General features: G+C 37.1%; 1 protein-coding gene across 2 annotated transcripts in view; it reads left to right on the forward strand.

Annotated features, from left to right (window-relative positions):
- Positions 1 to 27,280, forward strand: part of TBC1D5 (TBC1 domain family member 5) — a 317,301-nt gene that overhangs the window by 268,512 nt on the left and 21,509 nt on the right. For both annotated transcript variants that reach the window (XM_031044993.2, XM_031044994.2), the window contains 2 exons: positions 8,688 to 8,851; positions 26,489 to 26,588. In XM_031044993.2, the coding sequence (XP_030900853.2) occupies positions 8,688 to 8,851; positions 26,489 to 26,588 (264 nt within the window). The remainder of the gene's footprint in view (positions 1 to 8,687; positions 8,852 to 26,488; positions 26,589 to 27,280) is intronic.

Genomic DNA, 27,280 nt, shown 5'->3' on the forward strand with positions numbered 1-27,280 from the left:
GCTCCAGCAAGGGTTGTGCAGTGCAAACACGAAACTGAAGCACAGTGAATCTGTGATGCAAATCCTCTTCACACAATGGAAATAAAATAAGGTGTGGAATGAAAGTATTTTCACAATTTTTGAGAAGCTATCTTTTGCTTAAAAAGAAAAAAATCCATAATTCTCATATAACATTATTCTTTTTTCACTTTCTGGATTAAAAAGTGGTCCTCAAGTGGTTATTTTCTTTCCCTGCTTAATATAAAACAAGTGTACAATTTGAAGAAACTTCTATAGATGGAATCAATTGTAGGTTAATCTTGGTCTAGCTGGTCAAGGATGACCCTATTTACACTTGTATGCGACAACATGTTGCATCATGCAGAAATGCACCTCACACTTCCCACAGAAGAATCAGAATGAAAAATTGTAATTACATTTGTTCATTGTCGTATTTCCGTACCAACAGGAATTTGGAGATTTGGTAAAGCTACCGAATTTATGATGTAGGGCACAAAGCACTTTCATGGTAAGATAAAATAAAAACAACTGCAGTGCTTTATTACCTGCAGCTTCTTCTCACCCTGTGCTGTTTATATGTTTGGTACAACACTTGAAGGTAATTTAAAGGCAACAAAACGTAAATACACTTTCTCTAATCAGTTGAGATGAGTGAGGTTTGTTCTGCATATTAGTGCTGTTGTTCCAGACCTTTACAGTTAGCAGTATATTGCCTGTGGCGGAGGAAACAGAAAGAAAGTGTCTTAAAGGCTGCCCAGTGAAATAAGTTTAAATGTAGGAATAGCTTAGCAGAAAAAAAATTAACCCTCTTTGCAGTGACAGTGTGGTGCAGACCAGTTTGAAGCTTGATGCAGATACCTTTGTAAACAGCTCAGCACCACCTCCATCAATCCTTAAAAATGCAAATAAGTCTTTTCAGTTCTGTGCAGGACAGTATCAGCACCTTAGGAAATTGCTGTACAGTCTCCGGTGAATGAAAGCACCTCCCACAGCTCTGAGAAGTTGCAGATACTTCCATCCCAGTCATTAAGATTCAGGATTTAGAATGTATTCGTGCCTCAGAAGCTCTCATCCACTCCTCTTTGTGATTAACTTTACACATGCCTTTTTACCTTCTACACTGGCTTTTTTCAAAGTCTGGATTCTGCTCTAACTTTTGAGTATCTAAAAGCTATTTGGCATTGTTTGTAACTATAGGGCTCCCAAGTTGCTGACTAGCTGTCACTAATTGTCTTATATTCCTGTTCTTCACTGTATTTTCAGCTCTGCTCAACTTCCTGGAGCTTGGTTATCTAGCTGAGATAGGCAGAGGCACGGATTTAGGATTTAAATTGATAGGCATCTGCACTTGCAGTCGATCTAACACTCACAGATGCTCAGTTGAACAGTATAATAGACCAAAGTGCTGTAAGTCTGATTGATAGGCACCAAGTCATAAAAGAAGCCATCCATTTCCCTCGTATTGTATTACACCTTTTAGGTTTAGAACACTCAAGTAGTGCTAATAATTTAAATTAATACGTAGATTATAAGTTTGAAGGGATTAAATTAATTGCCTGAACTATTTTTTTATTAAGTGTGAAGAAGTCCTTGATAACAAAATATCTTGCAAGACTGGCAAAATAATCTTCTCCCAGCTTTAACAGCTCTGTTTAGAGAGTTACCCCTCACAGACAGCAGCAGTGACAAGTGTCATTCCTATTGCCACCTCCAGGGGTAGCTTGTGCTGTACTCTAGACGAGGGATGATTGGTTTACATAATCAATAGTAATTATTTCTCACTTTGAAGTTTGGGTATTTACTGAAGTCCTTCAAGAAAAATACACGTATAATGTACAGAATGTAAATGAAAAAACAGCAGACTAACATAAAAAAAATAAATCATTGCAAGCCCGTAATTCCAGATGAGTCTTCAACATTACAAATCAGAGTTGAAAGAAGTATCCAGCACCTAACTGGAAGTTCAGTTCCTCCTGATAGTATGTTAATCCCATTCAGTCTGTCCTCGGCACAGAAGAAGATCAGCTATCATTGCTGATTAGTTACACAAGGTAACCTGAGTAAAAATCCCTGAAAAGGGATTCAAATATTTTCTTGATCCTACACAGTGAAGGAATTCATTAGCACAAAGGCTGAATTCCAGTCGAGTTCATTGGATTGTTACTTGAGTTCATTGTCTTGAAAGAGAAAAATATTGATAACAAAAAAATATTGAGAAAAAAAAAAGGCAGAACTGTTGCCCTTTGTGTTCCGCTGGGTTCTTGAGCATTCAAATATTGGATGCTCTTTAAATCCCAAACTGCAGTGTGTTGCCAGAAAAAAGGCACTTATTTTTTTCACTTCTTCCCTGATAGTTTCCTTCTAGGTCCTTTCACGCTGAAATCCAAAAGGCTTTTGATGTAAATGCTGGTTTATCACAAGGACACATTAGAGGACCAGTTTGAAGATGAAGTTTTGCCAAAACTATGATCAGCTGCTTAAAGAGTTTCCAGACTACTGTTTGTTTTTATGAGCCGTTATTTCTGTGGTATTTGTTGTAACATGAACAGAATTTCCACAGCCACCCAATATGCCCTGAAGAAGTAATCTCCTTATTTAGAATTATTTATGAACTGTGTCTAGAAAATGAGTGTGCTTTTTCAGAAGGAAAAAGAAGTTGGCCTTACTGATAGCAGAACTGAATAAAACTTAAAGGGCTAAAACACTGATTAACAAATGCTTTTTTTTTTCCTTTTTAAAAAAATACACATTTTTTAGGCAATTATGAAATCTTATTGATAGTAAGAATATTATTCCCCCAAACTAGCAAAATGACACTGTCAGTGCAGAATGGGTTTGATTGATTGTTTTAGTTTAGATTTAGCTATAAACTGATCTCTTAAAACCACTGCTTTTCTGCACACGTCAGAATTCAGGATATAATGTGCTGAGTATTAAAACTTTCAGAGTTTTTTGCCAGCTCTCACAATGCTGTTTGTGTTCAAAGTAGGGGCTTCCAGCGACAAACCCCGCAGTCACAGCTCTTTACGTCAGTGAATTGCACAAGCTGGGGACACCTTCTAACACTGTTGTTTGTTCAGCAGGCGAGGCAGAGGCAGATGCTGGGCTGCCGGGCCCTGCGCAGCATCCCCCTGCCCTCCCAGGTACTGCCGCAAAGCCGCCCCGCGTGTTGTCCCAAGCGTGGCATCTCCATTCACTGCCCTTGGCCATCCACCGAGTGGCACTGTTGTGTAGAGAAAAAACTCAGCTTCACTTCATCACTCCCTGGTGTGCTGTGTGTGGCCCTTCACTTGCATTCGCTGTACACCAGCATCCATCTTCGTTGAAAATGTGTATTTGCCTTGTACTTTGTCGTCTATTTCACCTTTGTCCTGTGGGACCATCAGTGCCTCTTTTGGTTGCATTACTTCCCTGTTCTGTTTGAGGCGGGTGTTTTGAGTTGAACAGCTACTTTGATGCAACTGAGTAATGAGGAGCTTACCTGCCTTGGCCTGAAGTAATAAGCATACTGATTTGTGTGATGAGATGGTTTGATGGAAGCCTTTGTTCCAGTCTCAGTGTAGGAGAAAAGGGAAAACTAATTTATCTGAACAGTTTCATAAAACTCATTTCATTCTTTTTTTGCAAATTTTAGTACTCTACATCCTGACTATAGCAACTACAGAGTAATAGATGAGCAGTTCAGACTGGTTTTGAATTATATATACTGTGCTGTACTTCTGTTCTTCTTGGTATCTTTGTCCTTGTTCTCCTTATATCTGTGAAGCTATTCTTTCTTCTGTAGGGGCCAAACAGAATGAACTGCCAGTTTTGTGTGCTTTTTGTGGTCCTCCTCTGATTTTTTCATATATTTTATTAGAGACCTCCGAAATTTCATGGTTATCTCCACTATAACTTAACTCAAATGTAGCAACACATGAAGCTTGGGTTTCTTTCATTGTAAGTTTTCTCCACTCCTCTTGTCAATGTTTTTTACTTTATTCTAAGTCCTTATTATACATCACATGACATTTAAACTTTTTCTTCTTCTTTTCAAGATATTACATATCTCCACCCTCTGCCCTACCAGCCATACCAACAGTTTGGTTCCTTTTCCCACTACCACACCTGTGTATTTTCTGAATAGTTTTGGGGCAGAATATTTGTAAGCCAGTAGTCAGCCCCAGTATCATTAGCAACAGGGAAGTAGTGAGCCAGTTGGAAGCCAGCACATGAAGGTACAGGTTTTGCCTCAGAAGTGCGTATTTTTAGTGCGTGAAATCCTGAGCATCATTACTGTGAACTATTTATGCATTTTAGTGTGCGTATATATATATTTGAGACATCCTACACAGAAGCGTGTTCTGACTACTGCTTACGTAAGAAATCCTTAACTATTTGTTCTGTGTGCCTTGTAAGCATTTATTTAATTTGCATGCTTGGTATTTCTTCAGTCTGTTTCCTATTGGCTTTAGGACCTTCTTGTATGTGCTTAGATGGTCAGAGATTAGATTTCTCTAATCTTCTTTTAGGGAGGCATAACGTATTTCTCTAAGATTGATAGAATGAGCAGAGGAAAATGAGAGTTTTGATTCAGTGATGTTCTCAAGTTGCTGATTAAGCTGCTAAAGAAGGAGATGAGTTTGGTTAGTTATTATGCATCACTTTATACATTTTTATTCTACATGGAGGGTAACAGTTCTGGGTTGGTGTTTTTTTCTTTCTTTTGAGCACACTAGAAACTCTCAAATGCATTGCTTGTTTAGCTATTGAGTGAGGAAAGCATACCCCACTGCTTAATAAGAAAGGTATGAAATCAGTAAGACACATGACAAAGGAGATAAAAATGGCATTTTGTGTAATCCTCCCAAGATCCTAAAATCTCTGCATTGGTGCTACAGTGTTATTTCCAAAGTTAGGTGAGGCTTGTTATTGCCTTGGAAATGGATGCACGCATAATAAATCTGAAAGAATTCAAGAGCATCACAGTGACTTCAGTTAAATGTTCCACTAAAAGTCTGTGTTGGAAAAATGATAGATGGCTTTTTTTGTTACATTGGAGAAAACATGTATGATTGATGTGATTTGTCTTTCCACTTTCTTATTTACTATTGTAGAAAAGATGACTCCTGGAAATTGAATCCAAGAACTCTGCTTTCTGACTTGCAACCCACTGTAATTATTCATAAGTGCTATTCTTTCTGTCTTGCTTAATTCTTGATCACATCCCCAAATAATCCTATAGTGTCATAGCACTGTTCACATGTTTGAAGTTGAATAAAAATTTAGTGTTTCCTGGTGATAGTTTTCTCAGGTCTGCTTGTTCATGCAGGAGGATAAAGTGCATCCTAAATGTTCCTTTTATCAGCATGTAAAACATACAGAAATAGCATTTTTATCATTTCCGGTTTACCAAATCTCTATCTTGGTTTCTTTACATCTTGTATTGCTTTTATCTTTCATTTTCGTTATATTTTATGGTCCATAAGAACCAGATAAGACAAAGCTCTTGGTATTACTTGAGCAAATTCCCTTTTAAAACAGTTGTATTGTTCTGTCCATGAAATCTCAGCTACACATATTTCTTCTCTTGCTTGGTTATGCAGGTAGTTGTATATTCCATTCCTCTAAACTTTGATCCATCTTTTGAACAGTAGCTATTTAGTAAGTAAAGTGGTGGCCATAAGGATACTTCTCTGTCTTTTCAATTTCCTGTTATATTTTGGACTTTTTTCCTTAGAACTGAATGACAGAATACACAGAGGAAAAATTCCCTACAAATCATGTGTTCTGTCATTTTACCAAACTGTATTATTTCATGTTCATGGGTTCCTCAAATATGTTTAAAGTGTCTCTCTCTCAAATTAGATGAAATTTTAACACATAATCTGCTACTTTGCAGATGAAGTGGGTTAGGCACAGGCCATGAAGTGGAGACATATGTGAAAAACATGCACTGTTCATCATTTAACCCTTTTCTTTTTTGGTTGGGGATTTTTTAATCTTGATCCTATGTGGAAGATATCTTATTATTATTTGGATGAGAAAGAGAGTCCATTTAATCTGATTTATGCATTATAAAATACTTTTTCATTGTACTTTACTCAGTCTACCAAATAGATTTTTTTTTATATTGGCTGCTCTGGCTTAGCTGTGTGAATTTCTTTTAAAAGTGCTTTATTTGCTAAAATATGTAATTCCATCTGTTCCAACCTATTTTTAAGTTTTACCTACTGTAAAACCACAGTTCCATTGTAAATTGCCTTTATGAAATGCCTAAAAAGTCGTCTTCTTATATAAAGGCAAATATAAGGATAATGGTGTTGCCAAGTGACATGATTTTGTCCTAAAATTAGAAATCTTCTAAAAAAAACTTCCTTCTGACAGAAATATTATTGCTGTTTGCTACACAGTGTATTCTCCTTTTCCGCTTACACTTATAGAACTGAAGATCCATATTCATATGATTAATGCATACCCCGTTTCTCTATAAAATGTGAAGACAAAAGTTAAGCCTCTGTCTCCTGCACTTTAAGGAAGCTGTTCAGACTAAGTGGTAGGTGGTAAGTAGAGGAGGGCTAAGAAGAAACATGAAAAAGCAGTTTTAATTAAGTTGGTGAGAAGGAAACAATCTATAATGGAAGAAGTTGGAATAAGGAACTTGAAGAAGCAGAAGAGGCAATGTGGAAGGATCTGAAGGAGAGGCAGACAGAGGAAGGTCCACAGGAGTATGAGAAGCAGGGCATAATAAGGGAGAGATGAGCAAAATAAGGTAGAAGAGAATGAAGAAGAAAGTGGGAAGCAGTTTATATGCTGATTTTCTCGCAGAAAATGTCAAGAACATTAAACGTAGATCTTTTATTGTGTTTTGTCTTTTTTGGTCTGTTTTGTCACATGTGACACTTTGCTAGCTCAGTTTCTTGGCATTTAACAATCTTCTTGCTAAGAGGACGTTTTGAGTAGCTCTGCATTTATTCTCTTAAGAAAATGTGAGTTGCTGGCTTCATGTGGCTGCAGCTGTGCAATATATGCTGCGTAGGTCAGACACCGTTGAGAACTTGGCTTGGCCTTTGTCACCGCCAGGCAGGTGGCCAACCACAGCACTGGCCAACCACATGACTTCCATGCTGCTTTGAGGACACTTACTGTTCTAGGTCTTAAGTGACTTAATTGAGATGTTTCTGTGTGAGCAACTTTTTCTAGTTTCCTTTGGTTTAACATGCTTGATCTCAGCAGAGCTGGTCTCCTCTTGTGTCTAAATCTAAATTTCTTTCTGCATTTTCTGCAGCATTTTCTGCCTCTGTTTTCTCATTTCTTTGTCTTTTAGTTTTCTTTTATTCTCTAGAAACCTGTCTCATAGAGGAAGACCACAGTGTATAATGAAGGGAACAGTAACCCATTCTGGAAAAGGAGTTAGTTTTGTGTTTTCAGAACTGGTAGTGCATCCACAATGACAAAAGACTAAATACATGGCAAGGTCTTTGAGGTAATATGTTGCTTATCTCGGAGTAAAGCTGGCGTAGATGGTGGGAAACCACTGGTTTCTGTGAATTTGATGACAGCCTTGCAAAGGAGATGAAGTTGCACCTGAGATATCTGAGTGATTTGGTTTCAGAGGATCATTCTTAATTCTTTAGATGGTAGCACTAAAAACAAAGGAAAGGAAAAAGGAAAAAGCAAACTCATCAGAACAGTGGACAAAACAAGAGAAGAGAAGAATTCTAGAGCTTTAGTTTAATTTTTTTCAGAGTGGAAAATTCTAGAAGTGCATTGGCTCACTCTGGATTGACTTCCTCATACACAGAAAGGTTTGTTTAAACTATCACCTGTCCTAATTTAACATTTTCTTAATGGAAGTTAATGAAAACAGGCATTAATAATTATTTGGTTTATTTTCTTCTGGAGCAAATCAAAATAAAATTTTAAATTAACTATTTCAAAACATGCTGTGGGCCTCAATTGGAGGAAATGGTCCTTACAAACGATTGTCTCACTGCATACAGTGTTATGGTGTAGCAGCCCAGGCATCTACTCTGATGTCTTCACTACAACAGCAAACAACACCAGATTCTTTTGAAAAGCTGCATGAAATGACAAAAAGCAACTATTGAGTAGATTTCATCAAAATGCCTGTTAGAGACAGCCTTAAAATTTGAAGCATGAGAACTTTCTTTCCCAAACTTAATTTATGTTTTCCTTTTGTAAGCCTAGATATTGTCATCTAGATGTTCAGTGTTCAATCCATTGTTCTTAACTGTCTTTGCCAAATTTTGTGGTTTATTTGTTGAGAGAAAAAGGGTTTCCTTTGCAGTATTTATGACATCAGATTATTTTTCTTAATATGAGTTAGTACTCATTATGCCACATAGGCAAGAGTTGGTTTTCAGCCTGTGGATATAATAGGGTATATTTATTAAGATGGTATTTATATAGATTATATATATATATCATTTAGCATATATATATACACACTTTGGATGCTGTGTGTTTGTGTATGTATCTATATATCTGTAATTGTCTGTGTATCTATATATACGCTATTCTGTGTCAGAGGAGTCCTTCAATCTCACAGTGCATGCTGACACATTTCATTCTGTGTTGAGCTATCTGTGAATCTTAGTGAATGTCAGTTAAGACAAGGAAGTATTTACAGGGAAAAGAAACAGCCCATTGATTAATTCTTTTGTTACTTTATACTTGCTTTACAGGCCAAAGTTCAAAAAATATCAGTTCATCTCCAAGCATAGAGAGCTTGTCTGGAGGACGTGAATTTACAGGATCTCCACCTTTGTCTGCATCAAAAAAGGATTCCTTTTTCAATACAATCTCCCGCTCCCGTTCCCAAAGCAAAACTATGAGCAGAAAAGAATCGGTGAGTTCTTTAACTTTTAAGTTGTTTTAATGTCACACTGCATTGTTAGAGGCAATTATTTCTCCCATTCATTAAGCACTTGCACTTGTAAATGTTTCCGTAAGCCACATTAATGGCAAAAGCAGAAATAATCTATTTCGACTGTTTCTTTTGAGTAACATCTCCATTAAGGCTTCCATCCCATAATTCTACCTGAAATGAAACTATGAAAAAGTCTGTTTCCTGTGAGAAAGAAAAGTCCTGTAAGTTTATTTGCTTTGTTAGACTTTTGGTGTACTTGTGAAGTTAATAAACAGTTCAGTGGGAAGCATGAATGCTCAGCAGATCCACATATGTCCATCTGTTGTCCCTGAAATTTCCTAATACATGAGAGGTTTCCCAGTGTCTGTAGCATCTGTAGTCTGCAGTCATAGTTCTATTCTTGAACTGCTGTGACCTTCTGTTTGGCCACAAGAAACTATTATTTAAACAGATTGTTCTTATCCAAGAAAATCTTCTCTTACTGTGGGTGTGTTCCAAAGAAATTCTCATCCCATCAGAGATATTTTAGGAGCATTACTTTGATAAACGTTATATGCCATGGAGCTGGAGGATTCTTATTTATCTTATGTTACCCACTCTCTTCCTGATGATTAGAAACCAGCTATATGGTAGATGGAAAACATATTTTTGTAAGGTGAAGGCATAGTGGTGTTCTCCATTCCATTTTCACAAATGGTTGCTTGTACAATTTCCCATTGATTTCAATAGATAGGAATTGTAGTAACGATATTTCTGTATTACGGCATTCTTTAGGTGTTCAGAGATAAATACTATGCAGAAATTCAATCTGAACATCTCAGCATTTTTGTCTTTAAATAGCAGAATCTTTATTAATAGTCACACCATATTTTCAATTTGATACTAAAAATGCTCTAATGAAATGCACAACTTTCCACAGCTTTGTTCAGGTTTTGCTCACTGAAGGAGAAGGTTTAATTCTTGTTCCACGTGCTATAATGTTGTCTAAAGAAAAGCTGTGTTTTGTGGTTAGTCAACAAGAAGCTGTAATTTTGGTTTGTGTCCATTTAAGACAAATTGAATTGAATTTAAAGCTAAAACAACAACTCTAATATCTATATTCATGTCCTCATGAGTTGAAGAAAAATAAATATATGGCTATTGAACTTTTATTTTTATGTGGTTTAACAAGATCTAAATCCAGTTTTCATTTGAAGCCTTTGCCCAGACCAGACCTTGGGCATTTTGCACTAGCAGAGTTTAAGACTAACTCCTCCTTAGTTCTTAAAGGAGAGAGACATAGTTCTCTAGTAGGAGATACAGAAGAATTTTCCATTATAATAATCATACTCAATTAGGATCTATTAATGGTTAACATGTTTTTCAGATTTAAAAAAAAAAATAAAATGAAAGTGATATGTGATTAATGCTTTTTTCAAGGATTTTAGACAGATACATACTCATTAGAAAAGATCTGTAGATTTTTCAGTAGATTGATAATAATGATAAACTAAGGACAGCATAAATTTTCAAAATAATTCCTTGTACTATGATATATAATTTACATTGTAGCGTTTTATGATTAAACAGTTAGAAAAGGTTTTAGGCTACCAAAATCTATTTCCTTGTGTTCAGTTTTTGAATGACCCTTAATATAGGAAAAAGGATTTTGTAGCAGCTCTGAGAGGAAAGGTTTTAAATGTGTTGTCTATTGCTCAGGATGATGTTTGCTTTTTGTTTTCCTGTAATTTTCATACCTCATATTCCATATAGAGAAGAAAACCCCAGAGAATTTGTTCTGAGGTCCCCCTAACAGTTACATCAGTATTCTCCAGTTGCTTGATTTCCAGATATTTTCTAGAGGCAAAAGAAGGCGTGAATTCACATCTTTGGGGTTTTTTATAAAACTGAACTGTTACACCTTTTTACTCTAAATTATACAGATTATGTTGTTAAGTATTGGGGAAATTACCTTTGTTGGAACGTAGTTGTGCATCAATCACTTTATAAAAAGCTGGTTTTAAAATCAGGCATTCTTGGTGTAGTGGATGAAAGAGAATCCATTTTCCCTTCATCTTTACATTTCTAATCAATGGAAATGGCATACGTACATAAAAATACATCCTTCCTCATGGAGTTAAAGTGATTTTCACAGACCAGCAGACATCACTGTGTAACATTGTCATGGGATGAACAGGAATGTAATCATCACAGGTCACACCTGCAGTACTGGGTCCAGTTCTGAGCTCCCCAGTACATGACAAACATGGGCATACTGGAGAAAGTCCAGTTACAAACATCATGAGGTGACTATGGCACCTCTCCTGTGACATAAAGTTTTAAGACCTGGGACTGTTCAGCCTTGAGAAATTCTTTCTTGGCTTTGGGGGATCTTATCAATGTGTATAAATACCTGAAGGGGGGTACAAAAAGCCAGGCTCTTTTCAGTGGAGCCCAGTGACAGAACAAGAGGCAATGCGTAAAAACTGAAACAGTGGAGGCTCTGTCTGAACATCAGGAAACATATTTTCACTGTGCCCATGTTGTCCAAGGAGGTTATGGAGTCTCCATCCTTGAACATACTCAAAAGCTGTCTGGACACACTGACCCTGCTTGAATTGCAGTTGAACAAGGTCAGCTTCAGAGGTCCCTTCCAACTTCAGTCATTCTGGGATCCTGTGACAGGATAAACTGGAATGTGATTTGTTTAAATTCTTTCCTTCCTAAAGCTGGTCCAACAAGCTGGGACTTTCTCTGGGACAGTTGTGATCAAAATTGATGCTTAACTTGATTCATTGCCTCCAGGAAAAGGATGTGTCCATGCCTCATATTATGGACTTATTAAGGTAGTGACACTTGCATTATATTTAGTCTTCTAGATATTTTTTCCTCTCAAATGCAAAGATCAGTGGAATTACAGTTTTAGTGCTGTTGTCAGAAACAGATGTCCCCTGATTTATTTAGTTAAGGAAGTGGATCTACAGCCTCAGGGCTGAATGCACAACATCAGATCATGTTTTGGCAACCCTCAGCAGCCTGATGTTTTTCACATTACTATTGAGTGGCACTCAGCTGTATGTTAATGTGAGACCCACTGAAAGACTCTTTTGAGTTCAGTGTTGAGATGGTTTCCTACCCCTTTATACAATTCATGTCTTTCTGGCAGGTATAACTTAGTTTGCATTTGCTGAAGCTGTCAGGCACTTTTAATCTATAATGCCCCGCAGTGCCCATCATTTTCTGGCTGGGTCAGTCTTGATGGAATAAAGTCCTAGAAAATTTCCTCTTGTTGCCTGCCTAGTGCCATTTCCTTTTCGGCAGAGTTGGGAAATGGGGTGCATTTGTGATCTGTTTGTTTCTTGTGATGTTTCAGTTACATCTCCAGCAACCATTAAGGACAGTCTACCACTCTTTTTTTGGCAAATAGCAATGCTGCTTAAACATTGATTCTGGCAAATAAGGTTGGTTGGTGTCAGTTTCTGGCCAAATATTCTGTAATTGCTTGCAGCCATAGACGTATGCCAGAGAGGGAACTTTCAGAAAACAATATATCAATTTTAAACAATATAAACATTTTAAAACCTTTCATTAAAAAAAAAAAAAAACAAAGAAGAATGATGGTTTTGACTAAAAACAAAGCTGTGATTTGGAGAAACTGTATATTTTAATTAGTAAATTTCTACATAAAAGGTTTCAAGTTAAGAAAAATCAAATTAGCCATTTGGAAAATATGTTAGTTAAAAAATTCCCAAGAAGGAAACATTTCTAAGGAAAATCTGGAGCAGTTTATTTTCTTTACCAAAGTGATTTACAAACACAGCCTATTGGAATCCTCATTTCTTAGCAAAAAAAACCTGAACAAAAGTGTCATGCATCATGCTGGTTTTGACTGCACAGACTTTTTAATTAAATCAAGTTTGACAACATATGCTATTGTCCCACAAGCAGATAGAAACAACAGTTACTGTCTGTGATTTACATAGCCAGTCTGATCTGAAGTTAGTTTTTAGTACCCTACAGGTTAGAAAATGAATGTGTGTTAAATAGTCATCTGCTCTACTGGTTTAGGAACCTGGTTTTAAGCATACAAACATGACAGTTTTGCTGGATTAGAAGTGGTATACAAAAATCAAACAGGTAGTAAAATAAATACTAAACAACCACATGTAGCAAATCATGCATGCAAAAATCCCTTTGAAGAAGAGCATGCCTTTTGTGCATAGTACACATCTTGGGTAGTTTTTTTATTCCATATATCTTTCCCTGACTATTTTAAAATCTCTTTAATAAATTTTAAGCAAAATACTTTTCCGTTCATACTTAAGGATGCCAAAAATTTACTTTGAAATACAAATGCTATGATGAAATGCCCTTTTTTTTTTTAGTTAAGCATCATAAAATGTTCCAAGAGTCAGTTAGCATCAGTGTACAACAGTCAATTCCTTGATCAGTATGTTGGATTTGTTAGTCCTAAAGTTAAAGATGTGATGATTGTTCTCAGTGCCATTGAGTTTAATGAGCTTCAGTGCCTTAATATTTAACTGCAGTTAATACTAGAGGACTTCTGGCTTCCTTATTCTGGTGTGATGGGCCAATTCAGACACCTGAAAAATGCAATTTAGTCAGTACTTCAGTGCTTGTCTAATATTAGGGATGGATGAAAAAAGTATTAAATCTGAGATGCTGCAGGTCATGTGAACAGAGTTTGTAGAAAAACCTCAGATATTTAGGAAGTGTGATTGTGTTCTCCATTGCCTTCTTCAGCTCCCACAGCATGCTGTAAGTCAAATGAGAGGCTGAAAACAGTACAAGGAAAAATAAGCTTTCTTTTAGATTTTTTTATTAGAAATACTTGCAAGTTTCACATAACTTAGTGAAACGACAGCTGTGTATGCACAAGTGGCAGCTTTGAATCCTAATGCTCCTTATCTCTTTTGGAGTGATTCATTTCAGGGGAAAGAAACTGTACTGTGATAAAAACAGGAAGTTAATTGCTTAGAAAAAAAGATGAATAAAGCCCCAAGTGGCTCTGCAGTGCTTTTTCTGTCATATTATGAGCAATAAACATGTATACAGAACAGATCTGTGGGGCCATTTGGAAGATTTTAAAAATGTCAATGTAAACTGTCCTCTTTCTCTGCTACAAGAGATTTTCAGCTACTTGCAGCTGAGTTACACTTGCAAGTAACTTCTGCGGAGAAGCAAATTAGAATTACATCATTTGAAAGAAGTAACAACTTTTCAAATTATTGGGCAGCCCCTTAAAACTGTCAGGGAGAATTTTAAAACTACCAAAATCATGAATGAATGAGACTGTCAGCAGTGTTTACAAATGGATCAAAGTGACTTGAGAGCCAAGAAGTGCTATCCTTCACCCCAGAAGCAGGTACAGGACTTGCTCTGTGCACCCTCTTTCTGTACATTGATCATGAAGCTAATGTTTCAGCATTCCAGTAGCAAAGCAAAGTACAGCTGAGGATCTGTGTTGGTGGTTTGAGCTGCTCATTTTCCTGTTCTGTGGAAATCTCATCCCTTCATCCTGCTCTTTTAAGATATCACCACAAAATTACTGTCCATTTCTGTGGAAAGCTGAGACCTGCACTCAACTCTCCACAAAACCATGGACATGGATGAGAAACATCTCTCTAAATCAGGCCCTTGTTTTTACTGGGGGTTTCTGAGCGGAAAGGGTTTCTGTGTTTGGGAGATCTTTTTCCCACTGAAATAAATTGTAGGTATGTGTTTAATAGCTTGATTCATATTTTTGTCTGTTTGGTTAAATCAAATCCTTCCCTATATAAACAACAAAACTTGTATTGCTGTTCTTTTAACAATGTAGTATAAATGGTGTATATTTACAGACCCTTCATAATCACTATACTTAAGTTTTATCCTTCTTAAACTCTGAGCAATATAATAAGAGATTCTAAAACCCCTAAATAAAAGCTCCTGATCTGGTCTGCATCCTCAGTCATGTTAGGAATCATATCAAAGGGCAAATGTGTCCAGCCTGGACAGAGAAGGGTTTAGTGAAACTATTTTGCAACTGATGCTTAAAAAAACATAAATGAGTGTGAGTTTAACTAACAGTGTACTTTGAGAGTCCTTCATAAAGGACTGTGTGTATGTTGAACTGGGTGTATACTAAAATGTTAATTCAAGCAGCAAAATTAAGAAACATAATTACTTAAGTACATGACACCTAATCAGCCATTTCAATAACATTTAATTAAATATCTTAGTAATCCAATAGGGAAGCATGGAGCATGAACTTTGTTTGTTGTGGAATATCTCTATATTAATCATCCCATATCCATGTGCACTCAAGAATACTCATATTAATATGCATTGTTTCAGAGGGTTCAAAAATCATAAAACAGTGGGGGGTTTCCCCTGCTCATACTTCTCTTACATTTGCCACAGTGGGCTTATGCAGTCTTAAAGGCCAGTAATGTGTGTACCAGATGGGCAGAAAGCCCTTCAGATGTGATACTGAAACATTTGCCTATGTGTTTATTTATAGCTATTTCCAAAATACTTACAGTCATACCATCGAAATTAGTATCTCAGTTTTATTATTTATGAGGAAATATTCCAGTATGATTAAGCTAATGAAGTCTACAGCAGCACCGACAGAAACCTTTTATCAGCATTTCTGTTCAAAGGGATAATTTCTGTTACCCTACAGCTCTTTCTGTTCTTATCTATTCCCTTACCAAGTGAAATGTTGTCAATTTTTTCAGTTGTTCAGTGCCTGCCCATCCAGTCAGTTATACACAATTTTTTGTTCTCCATAGATCTTCCAGCTTTTTATGCTTTTTGTTTTCCATCTCTCTCTCAGCAGTCCCATAGTGCAATGCCAGCAGGTGGACTTTTGCAGGCAGCAGACTCATATATCTTGTGTCTGCTTGTGAAACAAACCTCTTTCCATCCCTACTTTCTTTGTCTCTAGGCAAGAGCTTTCTCCGTTATTCATGTTCATCCTTCTCCATCTTCCTGCTTAGGTAAGGTTATCTGAGGATAGAAGTGGAGTATTTTTAAGAGAAAAATACATGCAGGTTAGATGAAAACAAGTTCTGCTCATGATCCAGTAGCACAGTTGCCCTGCAACAGCAAAGCTGGTGTGCTTGGAAGCTGTTCCAGTAATAGGTTCAACACAGAGAGCTGCTTTGGAAAATGCCCAAGCCCATGGTCCTTTGCCACTAATGTCTCCAGGCAAGGTGGGATATGGCAAACTAAGCTGCCTCCAACAGTGTGACACTAGCAAATTGAGTTTGAACTGTTCACGATGGAAATTCAACAGCAGGACCTGGTGTTTAGAAGCTGTGAGCCAAAGTTTCAGCTATTTTCGGGATTTTAATTGAAATGAAATGGGTCTTTCAGGGGACTAGGGATAATCCTCTGAGTCTCCATCTTTCATTTTCTTCCAAATATCACTTTACGTAAGTATTTTTACATCAAAAAGACATTAAATCAAATAAATACCTAATTATGCATCGTCACAATGAAACAGGTATTTTGCCTCAAAGTCACCAATTTTCTTAGTAGAGATTATAAATATAAATTATAAATATTTTTTACCTTGCTGTCCTCTGTCCTCATAAAACTAGAGGGCAAGGAAGAGGAACAAAGAGTTATTCTAGTTTGGAACAAGAGGAGAAATAGCTGACCACAAACTTATTTCTTACATATCAGAAAAGCTACAGATACATAATGCATTAAAAGACAGGTATATATATTTCACTCATCTTCAAATTTAAAGAGTAAGAAAACCATAATTTTTCTTGCATTTTAAAAATGTGTGTCTCCTTAAACAGTGTTAACTAAAGGATTAGAAATTTGAATGTTGGAAGGACAGGTTTCAGGGTTATTGACTATTGTGAATTAGAGTTGCAGCCCTTTCAGTTTTGCTGGGATTTGTTTGCTGGTTTATGAGTTGGGTTTTTCAAGTACCGAAAGGGTGCCTTTTTTTTTTATTCATTTAGTCCTTTAACAGTAACGTGTTGGTTCTGTTTACATGTGCATAGCTTTGTATGGTGCCATCCCTTTCTGTTGTTACTAAAAGCACACAGAGGAAATCTGGAACATGCTAATGCCCAAAAATATGTGCCTCTGCAGGTGAATGCCTTCTAGCGTTTTAATTTATTGGCAAGTTTGTCTTGGTCTCATCCTTGTTGAACATTTTTATCCATATTATAAAATTCTTTTCTTGGTTTTGATACTTGTTTTCAATCAGAGTCCTCCAAAACAAAAAAAAAAACACCTTTTTTTTTTTGCAGTATTGGTACATAACCTGGTTTAGGTTGGCCCCTAGCAATCACAGTGGATATTTTGTTGACTTTTCATTTTCTTCTTTTTCTCAGTAACATTCCCCCACCGTTTTCAGAGGGCTGTGACAGACATATGTTCTATAAAGATTATGCAGTGACAGTTCTGTTTCAGGTTTTAAAACAGGTTATTCTGAATTCACTGCTTTGAGCAGAAGAGGATGAAATGCCTGAAATGCTTTAACTTTGGGAGCACTGCTTTTTGAATGTAGACTTCGAGGATTACTTTTTACCTAATTAATTTGTGCTGACTCTGATGTCTCCTGATGTATTTTGGGATAAACAGTACTACCAGAGAGCAAAATTTGTGTGGGAAAGCAATAGGCCAAAGTAATGATAAGAGAGAGGAGAAAAGGGGGAAAAAGAAAAGTATGCTTCCATAGGTTTTGTATTGCCCTTATCCTTCTTTAAGGTGGATAACTATACCACTGTTTCATTTATTAATCTGACAGAGTACCTGTCTGTGCTTAAAGGGTTCAGATACTAGGAAAACATTAAAATAAGTATCAGCAAATTTAAAGTCCTATTTGCTATTCTGAGTAACCGTGCCTACTAGCACTACACAGTGAAATTAAGAGAGATTAAATAAAAGAAAACAAGAAAGACATCACTATGTGAGCCACCTCATACTTTCCAGGGATTGTAGAAGCAGTCTGAGTTATAATGGTGCAAAACAAAATCATAAGCAGGAGTTAAAATGGTGTAAAATAAAAGCATGACTCCAGTTCACTGTGCGTGCAAGTCCAAAGGAACCAAACAGATATTTGTAGGATTTATCTGAAAGATACTGTACTTAAAATATTTCATGTTGATGAAAGTATATTCAAAATAATAATAAAAACCCAAACAACCTGACAGATGTGAAGATGTGAAGAACAGAAAACATCAGTAAGGTGTATTTGGAAATATACTAAGCATGGGGATACTTCAGCTAGCACAGAAATATTGGCAGGTAATGATTCAGCACAGGAAATTAGTACATAACCTCTGCTTCTGCAGGAGGTAATACCTGAAGGCAGTATCTGAACTTCTTTGTGTCCAACCAGGGTAATATATTAATATCTTAAATTATTCAAATATATGCAAATGTTTCACAAGTAGCAAAATTCTCAATGTAAAAGTGATGATATGTATTCCATCCCTGACACTGATATGCATGGCGAACTTGCATCCAATCATTTCATGCCCTTCCATGTAGAAGAAACTTCTCCTAAATGTCTGCAAAGCAAATGCCTTCTGAAAACTCTCCTAAAAATGCCACTCTTCCACTGGCTGCTAACATGCTGAAGCCATATCTGTAAGACTGACTAATACAGCCATATTGTTTCCATGTCCTTCCCATATGTGTGTCTGCAGCCATCTGTTGTCTCCTGGCTTACACTGCTAAGTCCTTTAGGGAAGCGGGTTTTCTTCTGTATGTTTGTATGGCACCCAGCAGAGCCAGGTCTTGGTCCTGATGAGGGCCCATGAGTGACACAATCAAATAATAGATAAGATAAATGAATTAAATAAATTAAAATTTTGTTTTCAATTCCACTGTATACAATTCATGTTCAGAAACAGTGGTTTCTAGTTTAAATGTCAGCATATGCAGTAGCCTATTCTGTGGCTGGCATAGATCATAAAAGAATGATGGGAGTGTCAACCAACATTCAGATGGTTCAAGATTAAAAGGTATTGTATTAGGTGGTAATATAAATCTTGTATTTAATTGTTAGGTTCAAAAATGAAAGCTAAGTAAGTTCTCACAAAATGGAAGCAGTAGCCACTGCTATTTACTCCAGCGAAATTTGCATAAAATCAAATGAGAAAGCAATTTATGCCATGCATTTGAATCTTGTTTGACATTTAAAATGCTACTGATATCCAAAAGGTATATACTGTGTATATTTCCTGAATAAGCACTTAAATGCTGGTAACTCTTATCAAGTCCCTGGCTTCAGGATTTCCATGTATGAATCTCATTTTCCCATTATTTTTCTCATCAGAGTTATTTTCTAATTTATCCTGCCAATTTGCTAGGAGCTCAGGGGATGTTTCCTTAATGTTCTTATTTTGAATAATGAAATGTGACTGGGCAAATTAATATAGGAAAAGTAGCTATTAACAAAACAAGTGCAAGAAATCCTCGGTCTGCAAATCCTGTGTAGTCTGGGCGAGTATTTCAGGCAGCACCATTATATGTTTATATCATGACATTTTTCATTATACTTTAGCTGACCTATCATTCACCAGCATCAGACAAGATACCAGATAGACTGGTCTTTTTCTCTGACAGAGTTCTGTCACTTTTTGTGTTCTGTTTTAAATTTCAGCATTATTGCTTAAACACCTTAAATACCTGTAAACACTCTTCTCTTTAAAAACAGTTTCTTTTCCACTGTACTTAACACTTGGTAGTGCTGCCAAGTTTATTCATATTCAGGATTCAGCTTTAAGATGGAGTTTTGCTATTCCAGGTGTTTTTGAATGAAGTGTTTGGATATATGTTGTTGTAAGCTTTTCACAGCAGAGTTTACTCTTCCTTCATGCATAAAACAGACAAAATGCATTTGTTCTTTCATTTCCTGAGCAGTAAGACTGAAAACTAAATGGTATTATGAAAGAATTATGTTACAGTCCTGATTTTGTGAGTTCATGTCCCTGTTTTCCATATGTCCATGTTAAACTACATGTCATGTATTTTGGAGAAAAACTGTTTAAACTGATAAAAACAAGATTGAGAAAGAGTTGTTTCTTCTAAAACTGTGTTTCTTCAGGCTTTGGCTTGTGTACGGTGCTATATTCCAGTGCCCTTACTATGTCCACAACCCTTATTGCAGCTTGTAAAGTGATCAGCTGTAAAAGAGTGGGATTGCAATGTCAAAACTGTAAAACTTTCTGTAATCTGTTCTTGAACATGCTAGTCAAAGCTGCTTTTCTGAAACAGTAAAATCTGATGAAAAACGGGGTATGGTAGCGGCATGGCTGATCTCATTATCAGCTCAGGAGAGAACGATGGCTATAAAAAATTTACTTCCATAGCTGTCTTTGTAAAGGTGAGAAGATAGATGAAAGGAAAGGTAATAAAAAGGGAAGAGCGAGCTTTGGACAAATGGAAAGCACCAGAACTGTATAGATTGGTGGAAAAAATAGCAAAGAAATGGCAAATCATTAATCATAAAGGAATTAGGTTTCATGTCAAAAGAAAATAGGAAGTGTAACAATGTAAGCAAAGTTCTGGTTGCGGCTAAGAAGACAGTATGAGAAACAAGAATGTAAGAAGTCAAGTGTTTTGCAGATTCAGTCTTGCCACAATAAGGAAAATAGTTGGAGATGTGTATATGGAGGCACTCAAATAGAGTCTTGCTTTGACTTGAGGCATTAATATTATACCTGCTTCATATTGTTAGTGAAATGTAAATCAGTGTGGCGTCACAAATAACATGCTTCCTTTTCATTCTCCAATTCAAGATATTATTGATTATCTGTAAAATCTCTACATCATCTGGAACATTGAAGGTGTAGAAAAGTTTTCTGAGATCCCTGGGACTAAAGTTTCAGAAAGTATCATTAAGTTGGTTTTCTGCAAGATTGCATCATTAAATTTGCACATATTGGTCTCCTATGTCTGATGCATGGGATTCCTTTGATTTGCTGCTTGATTTGGATTTGCTTCTTCATAATGCAGCTCCCAGTATTATAAAATGTTAAGATTATATGCTTTATAGGTTGTTTGATAAGTTAACATAGATTTTTTTTTTGTTAGTAATTTAAATCAGTTATTTTCATTTTGTGGTCAACTGGTTTGAGTGATGGCAGAATGAGTTTGAATCACTGTTCACGTGTTTCTGGTACTGTGTATCATATCAGCTGAAAGGTCAGTTTCTCAAGGAAGCATAGACCGTACTGTTGTTCTCTTGACTTACATTTGGCCTGTTCAAAGAATTTCTAAGTCTCTGTTCATGCATAAGACAGATCAAATCAGCACTACAATTTGTACACAAAATAAAAATGGTATCCAGGGTACTTGTTTTCTCAGCACAGTGGAGCACTAAAGTTGGCACTTAGAGAAAAGCACTGTGAATACTGTCTGTACAAGCATTGAAAGCATCTGCACAATGATGGCTATAAATCAGTTGTTTCATCTATTACTGCTAAGGAATTTGACTTTAGAATAATGAAAAAATGTCCTTTTTTTCTGAGGGGTTTTGTGATTTTGCTGCTTATGTTTACAAAACCTTAAAAAGTTCATAATTTGCAGGACATATTTAGAAAGATAGTGTGAAAAATTAGTCTCAGAAATGTTGATTGGAAGAGACCTCTGCTCAAGCTGCTACTTGGAGCAGGATAATCACTAACATTGGATCAAGCCAATGGCTTTGAATAGATACTCTACCACTTCTATGAGTAACTTCTGCCAGTGCTGCCCTGCTCTTCTAATGAAGAATAGTTTCCTAATGACCAGTTTGAACCTCCCAAGGGGCAATTTTGGGCCGTGGTCTCTTCTATACTGTTTGCTCCTGCTGGGAAGAGTTTTTTACATGATCTGTGAGGCTCCATCTAACTGCAGGCTCCCAGCAGATCCCCTTAGGCTCCTCTTTGCCAAAATAAGCAAGCTTGCTCAGCCTCTCAGTTACACCTGTAACTGTAATAGTAGCCTTGCACTGGACTTTCTCCAGTTTCTCAACATCCTTCTTGAACTGGAGACACAAAACATTATTCCAGGTGAGGGCTCACAAGCACAGGGTAAGTAAGGGTAATGACTTTTCTGGATCTGCTGACAACATTCCTCCTAATATAGCCCATTGCACTGTTTACATTATTTGTGCTAAGAGAACCTTATTAGTTTATAAACAATTCAGCAGCCAGTGTAGCCTCTTTTTCAGCAAGTTCCTTCTGTGTCTGCACGGGCACACTGGGCTTTTCTCAGGTGCAGAATTTTGCACTTACTGAAGTCTCTAAAACAGAAACCTCAACATGTTTCTCTTGCCTAGGCTCCCAGTACCTCATCGTGTTTCTGAATTGAAGTTCTACCAATCAGCACTGCAGCCGCACCTCCTGATTTTGCCTCATCTGAAAATCTACTGAGTGTACATTCTGTCTTCATATGGGCTGTTGATGAAGATACAGAGCAGTGTCTTCACAGCAGTCCATTAGTTACTGTGCTCATTTCCAATCACCATCTGGACATCAAGTCACTGACTATTCTTTGAGCTTAGGGATCTTACAAGTGTTCAGCCTACCTAAAATCCTTTCATTCAGCCCATACTTTGTCATATTATCAATGATGATGTTTTTGGAAATGTGCCAAAGCCTAATTAAAGTAAAATTATATTGCATTCACTGCTCCCCCTTCACCTGCATGGCAAATCATTTTATCATAGTGGGCAACCAGATTGGTCAAGCATGATCTGCTCTTCGTAAATGCTTGTTGACTCTTCTCAATTATTGTCTTGTCCTTTACATGTTGGAAATTGATTCCAAGAGGACATGCTCCACGATTTTTCCAAGGACTAAGGTGAGGCCAACAGTTGTATCATTTCTTAGATCCTCCTTCTCTTTTCTTTTTAATATGGATGTAAAATCCACCTTTCTCCAGTCATCAAGGATGTCCTGTAATAGCAGTGATTTTTCATGCTCACCAGTGGTGTTGCAATCACATTGTCAGCATTTTCAGCACTCGTGGATGCGATGATTCCTTGTGGCCCCATGTATTTGAACACATACTGCTTCTTCAGGTATTCACAAAACTATTTCCCCCCAACTTTCCTTCCCAAACTGTACATGAAGAGATCTAGACTTAGCCTAAAAAGCAAGAGGCAAAAATGTTATTGAGGGCTGCAGGCTTTTCTGTATCATCCATCATTATCTTATCTCCCCTAGTAAGCAGCAGACCAGTGTTTTCTTTGAACCTCCTTTTGTTGCTCTAGTTCTTGTAAAATTTCTTCTTGTTCCCTTTACTGTCCCCCATTATTTTAGCTCCAGCTGGGTTTTGTTCTTCCTAGTTTTGTTCCTGTGCCCGAACAAGGATTGTGTGCTTTGTTTCCTGTCATTGTTTCCACATATGTGCTCTCCATTTCCACCATTTCCATCTCCATATGTGCTTTTCCCATTTTAGCTCATTAAGAAGCTCCTTACTCAGCCAAGTGGACCTTCTGCATATTTTGTATGTGCTGCTTCCTCATGTATTTCTGGGTTAGGTCTCCTTCTATGACAGACAGTCCTCTGCACTAAGTCAGCAACTGTTACAGAGATGTTATTCCCCTTCTTTGCTAGGTATACCTGTTCTCTAAATTGGCTTTCCTCATCAAATTGGTTATCATAAGCAAAACAGTGGAAGCTTAGCTAGTGCTAACAAATATGCAGCCATGTGTGGTTTACTGGATACATCTGCTGCTGTCCAGGCTTTTTTTCCCTTTGCTATAGGATTAGAGAGAAACACTGCCAGGACTCCTGTCCACCAGAACTCCTGCATTCACTTTTGAACTGAAATGGTTTTACATCAATGAATCATTGGTGTATGCATGAATAAACATGAAAAAAGTCAGAAAATTTTAGGTGATCCCAGTCTTTTGGCAACACCACAAATGGAAGGTCCATGCAGGCAAGAAAACTCCTGAGCTGACGAGTCTGCTGGAAAAGAGTCACCAGCCTCTCACTGTCACTCACCACTTTCTCTTGTTAGCACTCAGATATGGTGTCCAGCCTGGATTGTTCCCCTGAGGGAACTTGTTATTCCCCTGTGCTGCCTGGGCCCTGCACCACTGCTGCCCAAAGTCCCAAGCTACCAGTTCCCACCCTCTTAGGAGTGCATGCCTTCTTCCCACTCCATCTTGCCTCAGTTGCACCTTCCCTCTCAGTTGTATAAGCTTTTACATCTTAACAGATCCTGTCAATCACCTGTTTGCCACCCCTCATGCAATACAATCCATTTGCCTCTTGCAGTGCTTTACCTGCTGCTGCAGCAACTGCAACAGAGCAAATCATCCACCAGGGAGGTTACACTCAGGGTGCAAAGAGGTTGCCACAGCACTGCAAGTGACAGCAGGGGCAGGGCTTATGTCTTGTAGCAAGTCATCACCATTTGAGTGTTGTCTTCTTATGCAAACAGCACATCTGGGTCTCCCATGTGTCAAGCGCCATGTTAACTGTCTTGCTTATTTGCACATCCCACTGGCAGCACTCCTTGGTGCCCTTCCTGAGGGTGCCAGATAAGTCAGGAACTCCAAATACATTTGCATAGTCTTGTGCAAGATTTCCCACTTGGCAGGAAAGCCTCCTTTGGCACCTCCTTTGTGAGTGCTGGGTCTGCTGAATGTTTCTGCTCCCCATGCTGGATCCTAATGAGCTAAAAGAACAGTGGATGTAGTTTACTCAGCAGTCATCTCATTTGCCAAATGAAGAGGTTAGTTTCAGAATCTATTCAAGTGGATAGAGCTGTCCAAAAGCATTTTAAGATCAATTTACTGCACTTCTCATCCATGAATGAGAAAAAATAGTCTGGGAAACATGTTTCATATTCACTTGTAGGAGATAAACTGGGTTTCAATTGCTGGCTAATGATTTTAGAATTTGGTTATGTTATTTTATAGTAAAATACTCAAATACTGATGCCTTTCCCTATCTTACAGCTGCACTTGTGGTGCAGTGGTAATTTAAAATTTACGGTAGATTATTTTTTGCAGTCACTAGCTGTATGTGCTGGGAACAGGTTTTCTGCAGGGACATTGCTTGAATAGAAATATCAATGCACATATGTTTGTATAGGCTGTGACAGAACTGCAGACTTTTGCCAGGCTGGATGTGGTTCTGGGCAGCCTGGTCTAGTTCAAGATGTCCCTGCTCATTGCAGAGGGGTTGGATTAGGTGACTTTTGAAGGTCCCTTCTAACTCAAACTATTCTGTGATTCTATAAATGAGGTTACTCATTGAGCAACTAGAAATTTGCAACATGAAATCAATCCCTTTGAGGCTTACATGGTCAAAGTGTAAAATAAGGTGAGAGTATATTAACATAAGGAAAAGCAAAGAAAAATGTATAGTGTCTGCAGATTGTAAGTGGGGGGGGAAAGTGTGAAGGGAAGAAGGCAACCTTGCAAAATGCTGTTGTTAAATTTCTTTCAATTGGTTTTGTATATATGCTGCATTGGTACAGTTTCCTTTGCTTAGCTCTCACTCAGTGTCTGAGGAGGTTAAGATAACCTTTAAATCAAGATTGATTCATTCTTTGTTCTTGCTGATCAGTTTTGGATTTTTTTTTCATTTGAAATGTAATTCACACTCTAACGTTCAGCAACCTCCATCAAACACTGCAATGGAACTGCAAAACTCCTAAGAAAAATGAGAGACCAAACAGTTACTTTTCTTTTATCTGAATATCTTGAATTCAGTTGCATACTTACACAAAAAACTGCTTAATACGGTTTGTGACTAAGCTTTGAAGGAACTTTTCCAAAGGGGTGCTGAACTTTCTCTGCAGAATAGTTTTCAAAGTCAAGACTGAATTCATTTCTAAACCACCAAACAAAGGAGTTCTAAGAGGAATTCTTAGCTGAGGTAGTTCCCATTGCTTAGATAGGGCATGTGGCTAGATCATAATGGTTCTCCTCAGCCCTAAAATAAAAAAAAATTTTTTTTAATTCATGTTTTAAATTACTCAATGCTTTAAAATATAACAATAATTTAGAGTAATCACTTACGGTACGATTTTTCACCTGACTATTACATAAGATGTATAGAAGTGCAGGTTTTTCATGCAGCTAGAGCATGACACAAAAATAAATATGCCAAAATACTTGGCAGTAATGCATCCTTGAGGTATGGTATTAGGTCTCATGAAATCCATGTTTTGAAATCATAATAAAAATAATAATTCTGAGGTTTCAAAGGGATTGCTGTGGGAATTATTCTGCCAGAAATAAGAAGTTTTCTCATTTAGTGAGCTTTTTACCACCCTTGCTGTGTTACTGTGTTTGCACAAGCAAAACGAGGTAGCTGATCTGCCAAATGAATACAAATTGTTCAACTGTCTTGGGTCCATGTAGACAGATTTTTATGTGACTCTTTAGAAGGAAAAAGAGTAGTGTTAACAAACACTGAAACATTAAAACCAAACCCTGTTATTGCCATGAAATGACAAAAGAATTTAAAATTATTTGAAGAAATACAGTTGGAAGGTGATTCTCTTTGTTTCCATAATTTTCTCACGAACCAAGGAATAGGAAAAATTAGAAGATGTCTAAGCAAGTCAGGGTTTAGCTTACCACTTTTACTGTGTATTATAGAAAGTGAGGGGGGGGGATTAATGCTAATAATCTGTTAATTGTAGGAGGAGGAATTGGAGGCCCAGATTTCATTCCTACAAGGACAACTAAACGACTTGGAAGCCATGTGCAAATACTGTGCGAAGATGATGAACACACATCTTGGTAAGTGCAGTACTGTCTATTAACCTGTAAATCTCTATGAAGGCTCTTTTCATGTTTGTATTAGAACACAAATAGTATTTATGTAATACAGTGCCTAGTATTTTATAAGCCATGGAGAAGACTGAACTGGTATACTCAGTTTTCTGTTAATGCTACTAATCACTGTATCTTTATGCTGTCATAGTTTTAAACTTGGAAGTATGATATCCACTGATGATGCTAAAAAAAAAATCATAGAGGCATTGGCATAGATGCCCTGTCTGTTTCTATGACTTTTTGTATTGTAAGGAATGTTGTGGAGCTCACAGCAGTCCCAGAATGATACTTGATGGATGCAGTGATAATTACATAAAATTAATACACTTTCATTAAATGTAGCATCTTCACAGTGTATGAATATTTCTCTACCAGGAGGAATATAGTAAGATACAAGTCAATACACTGGGAAAAGAACCAGCAAAGACTCCAACATAAAATTTGATATAGATATTGTGAAGTCTAATCAGAGAAAGTAAACAAAAAGTTTCAATCACTTCAGATGTGAATATGTGTAGATGTGCTTTGATAAAAGCAGCACTTTTAAACTGTATTGAATCGCACTCCAAAATTTAGTATATTTAGTTGTGTGAAAAAGCATTGCTGCTAAGAAATCAGGGTACAACTGCAGTAATTTTAAGGCTTCTTTACAACCT

The sequence above is a fragment of the Melopsittacus undulatus genome, chromosome 1 (genome assembly GCF_012275295.1).
Source record: "Melopsittacus undulatus isolate bMelUnd1 chromosome 1, bMelUnd1.mat.Z, whole genome shotgun sequence".
NCBI classification, from domain to species: Eukaryota; Metazoa; Chordata; class Aves; order Psittaciformes; family Psittaculidae; genus Melopsittacus; species Melopsittacus undulatus.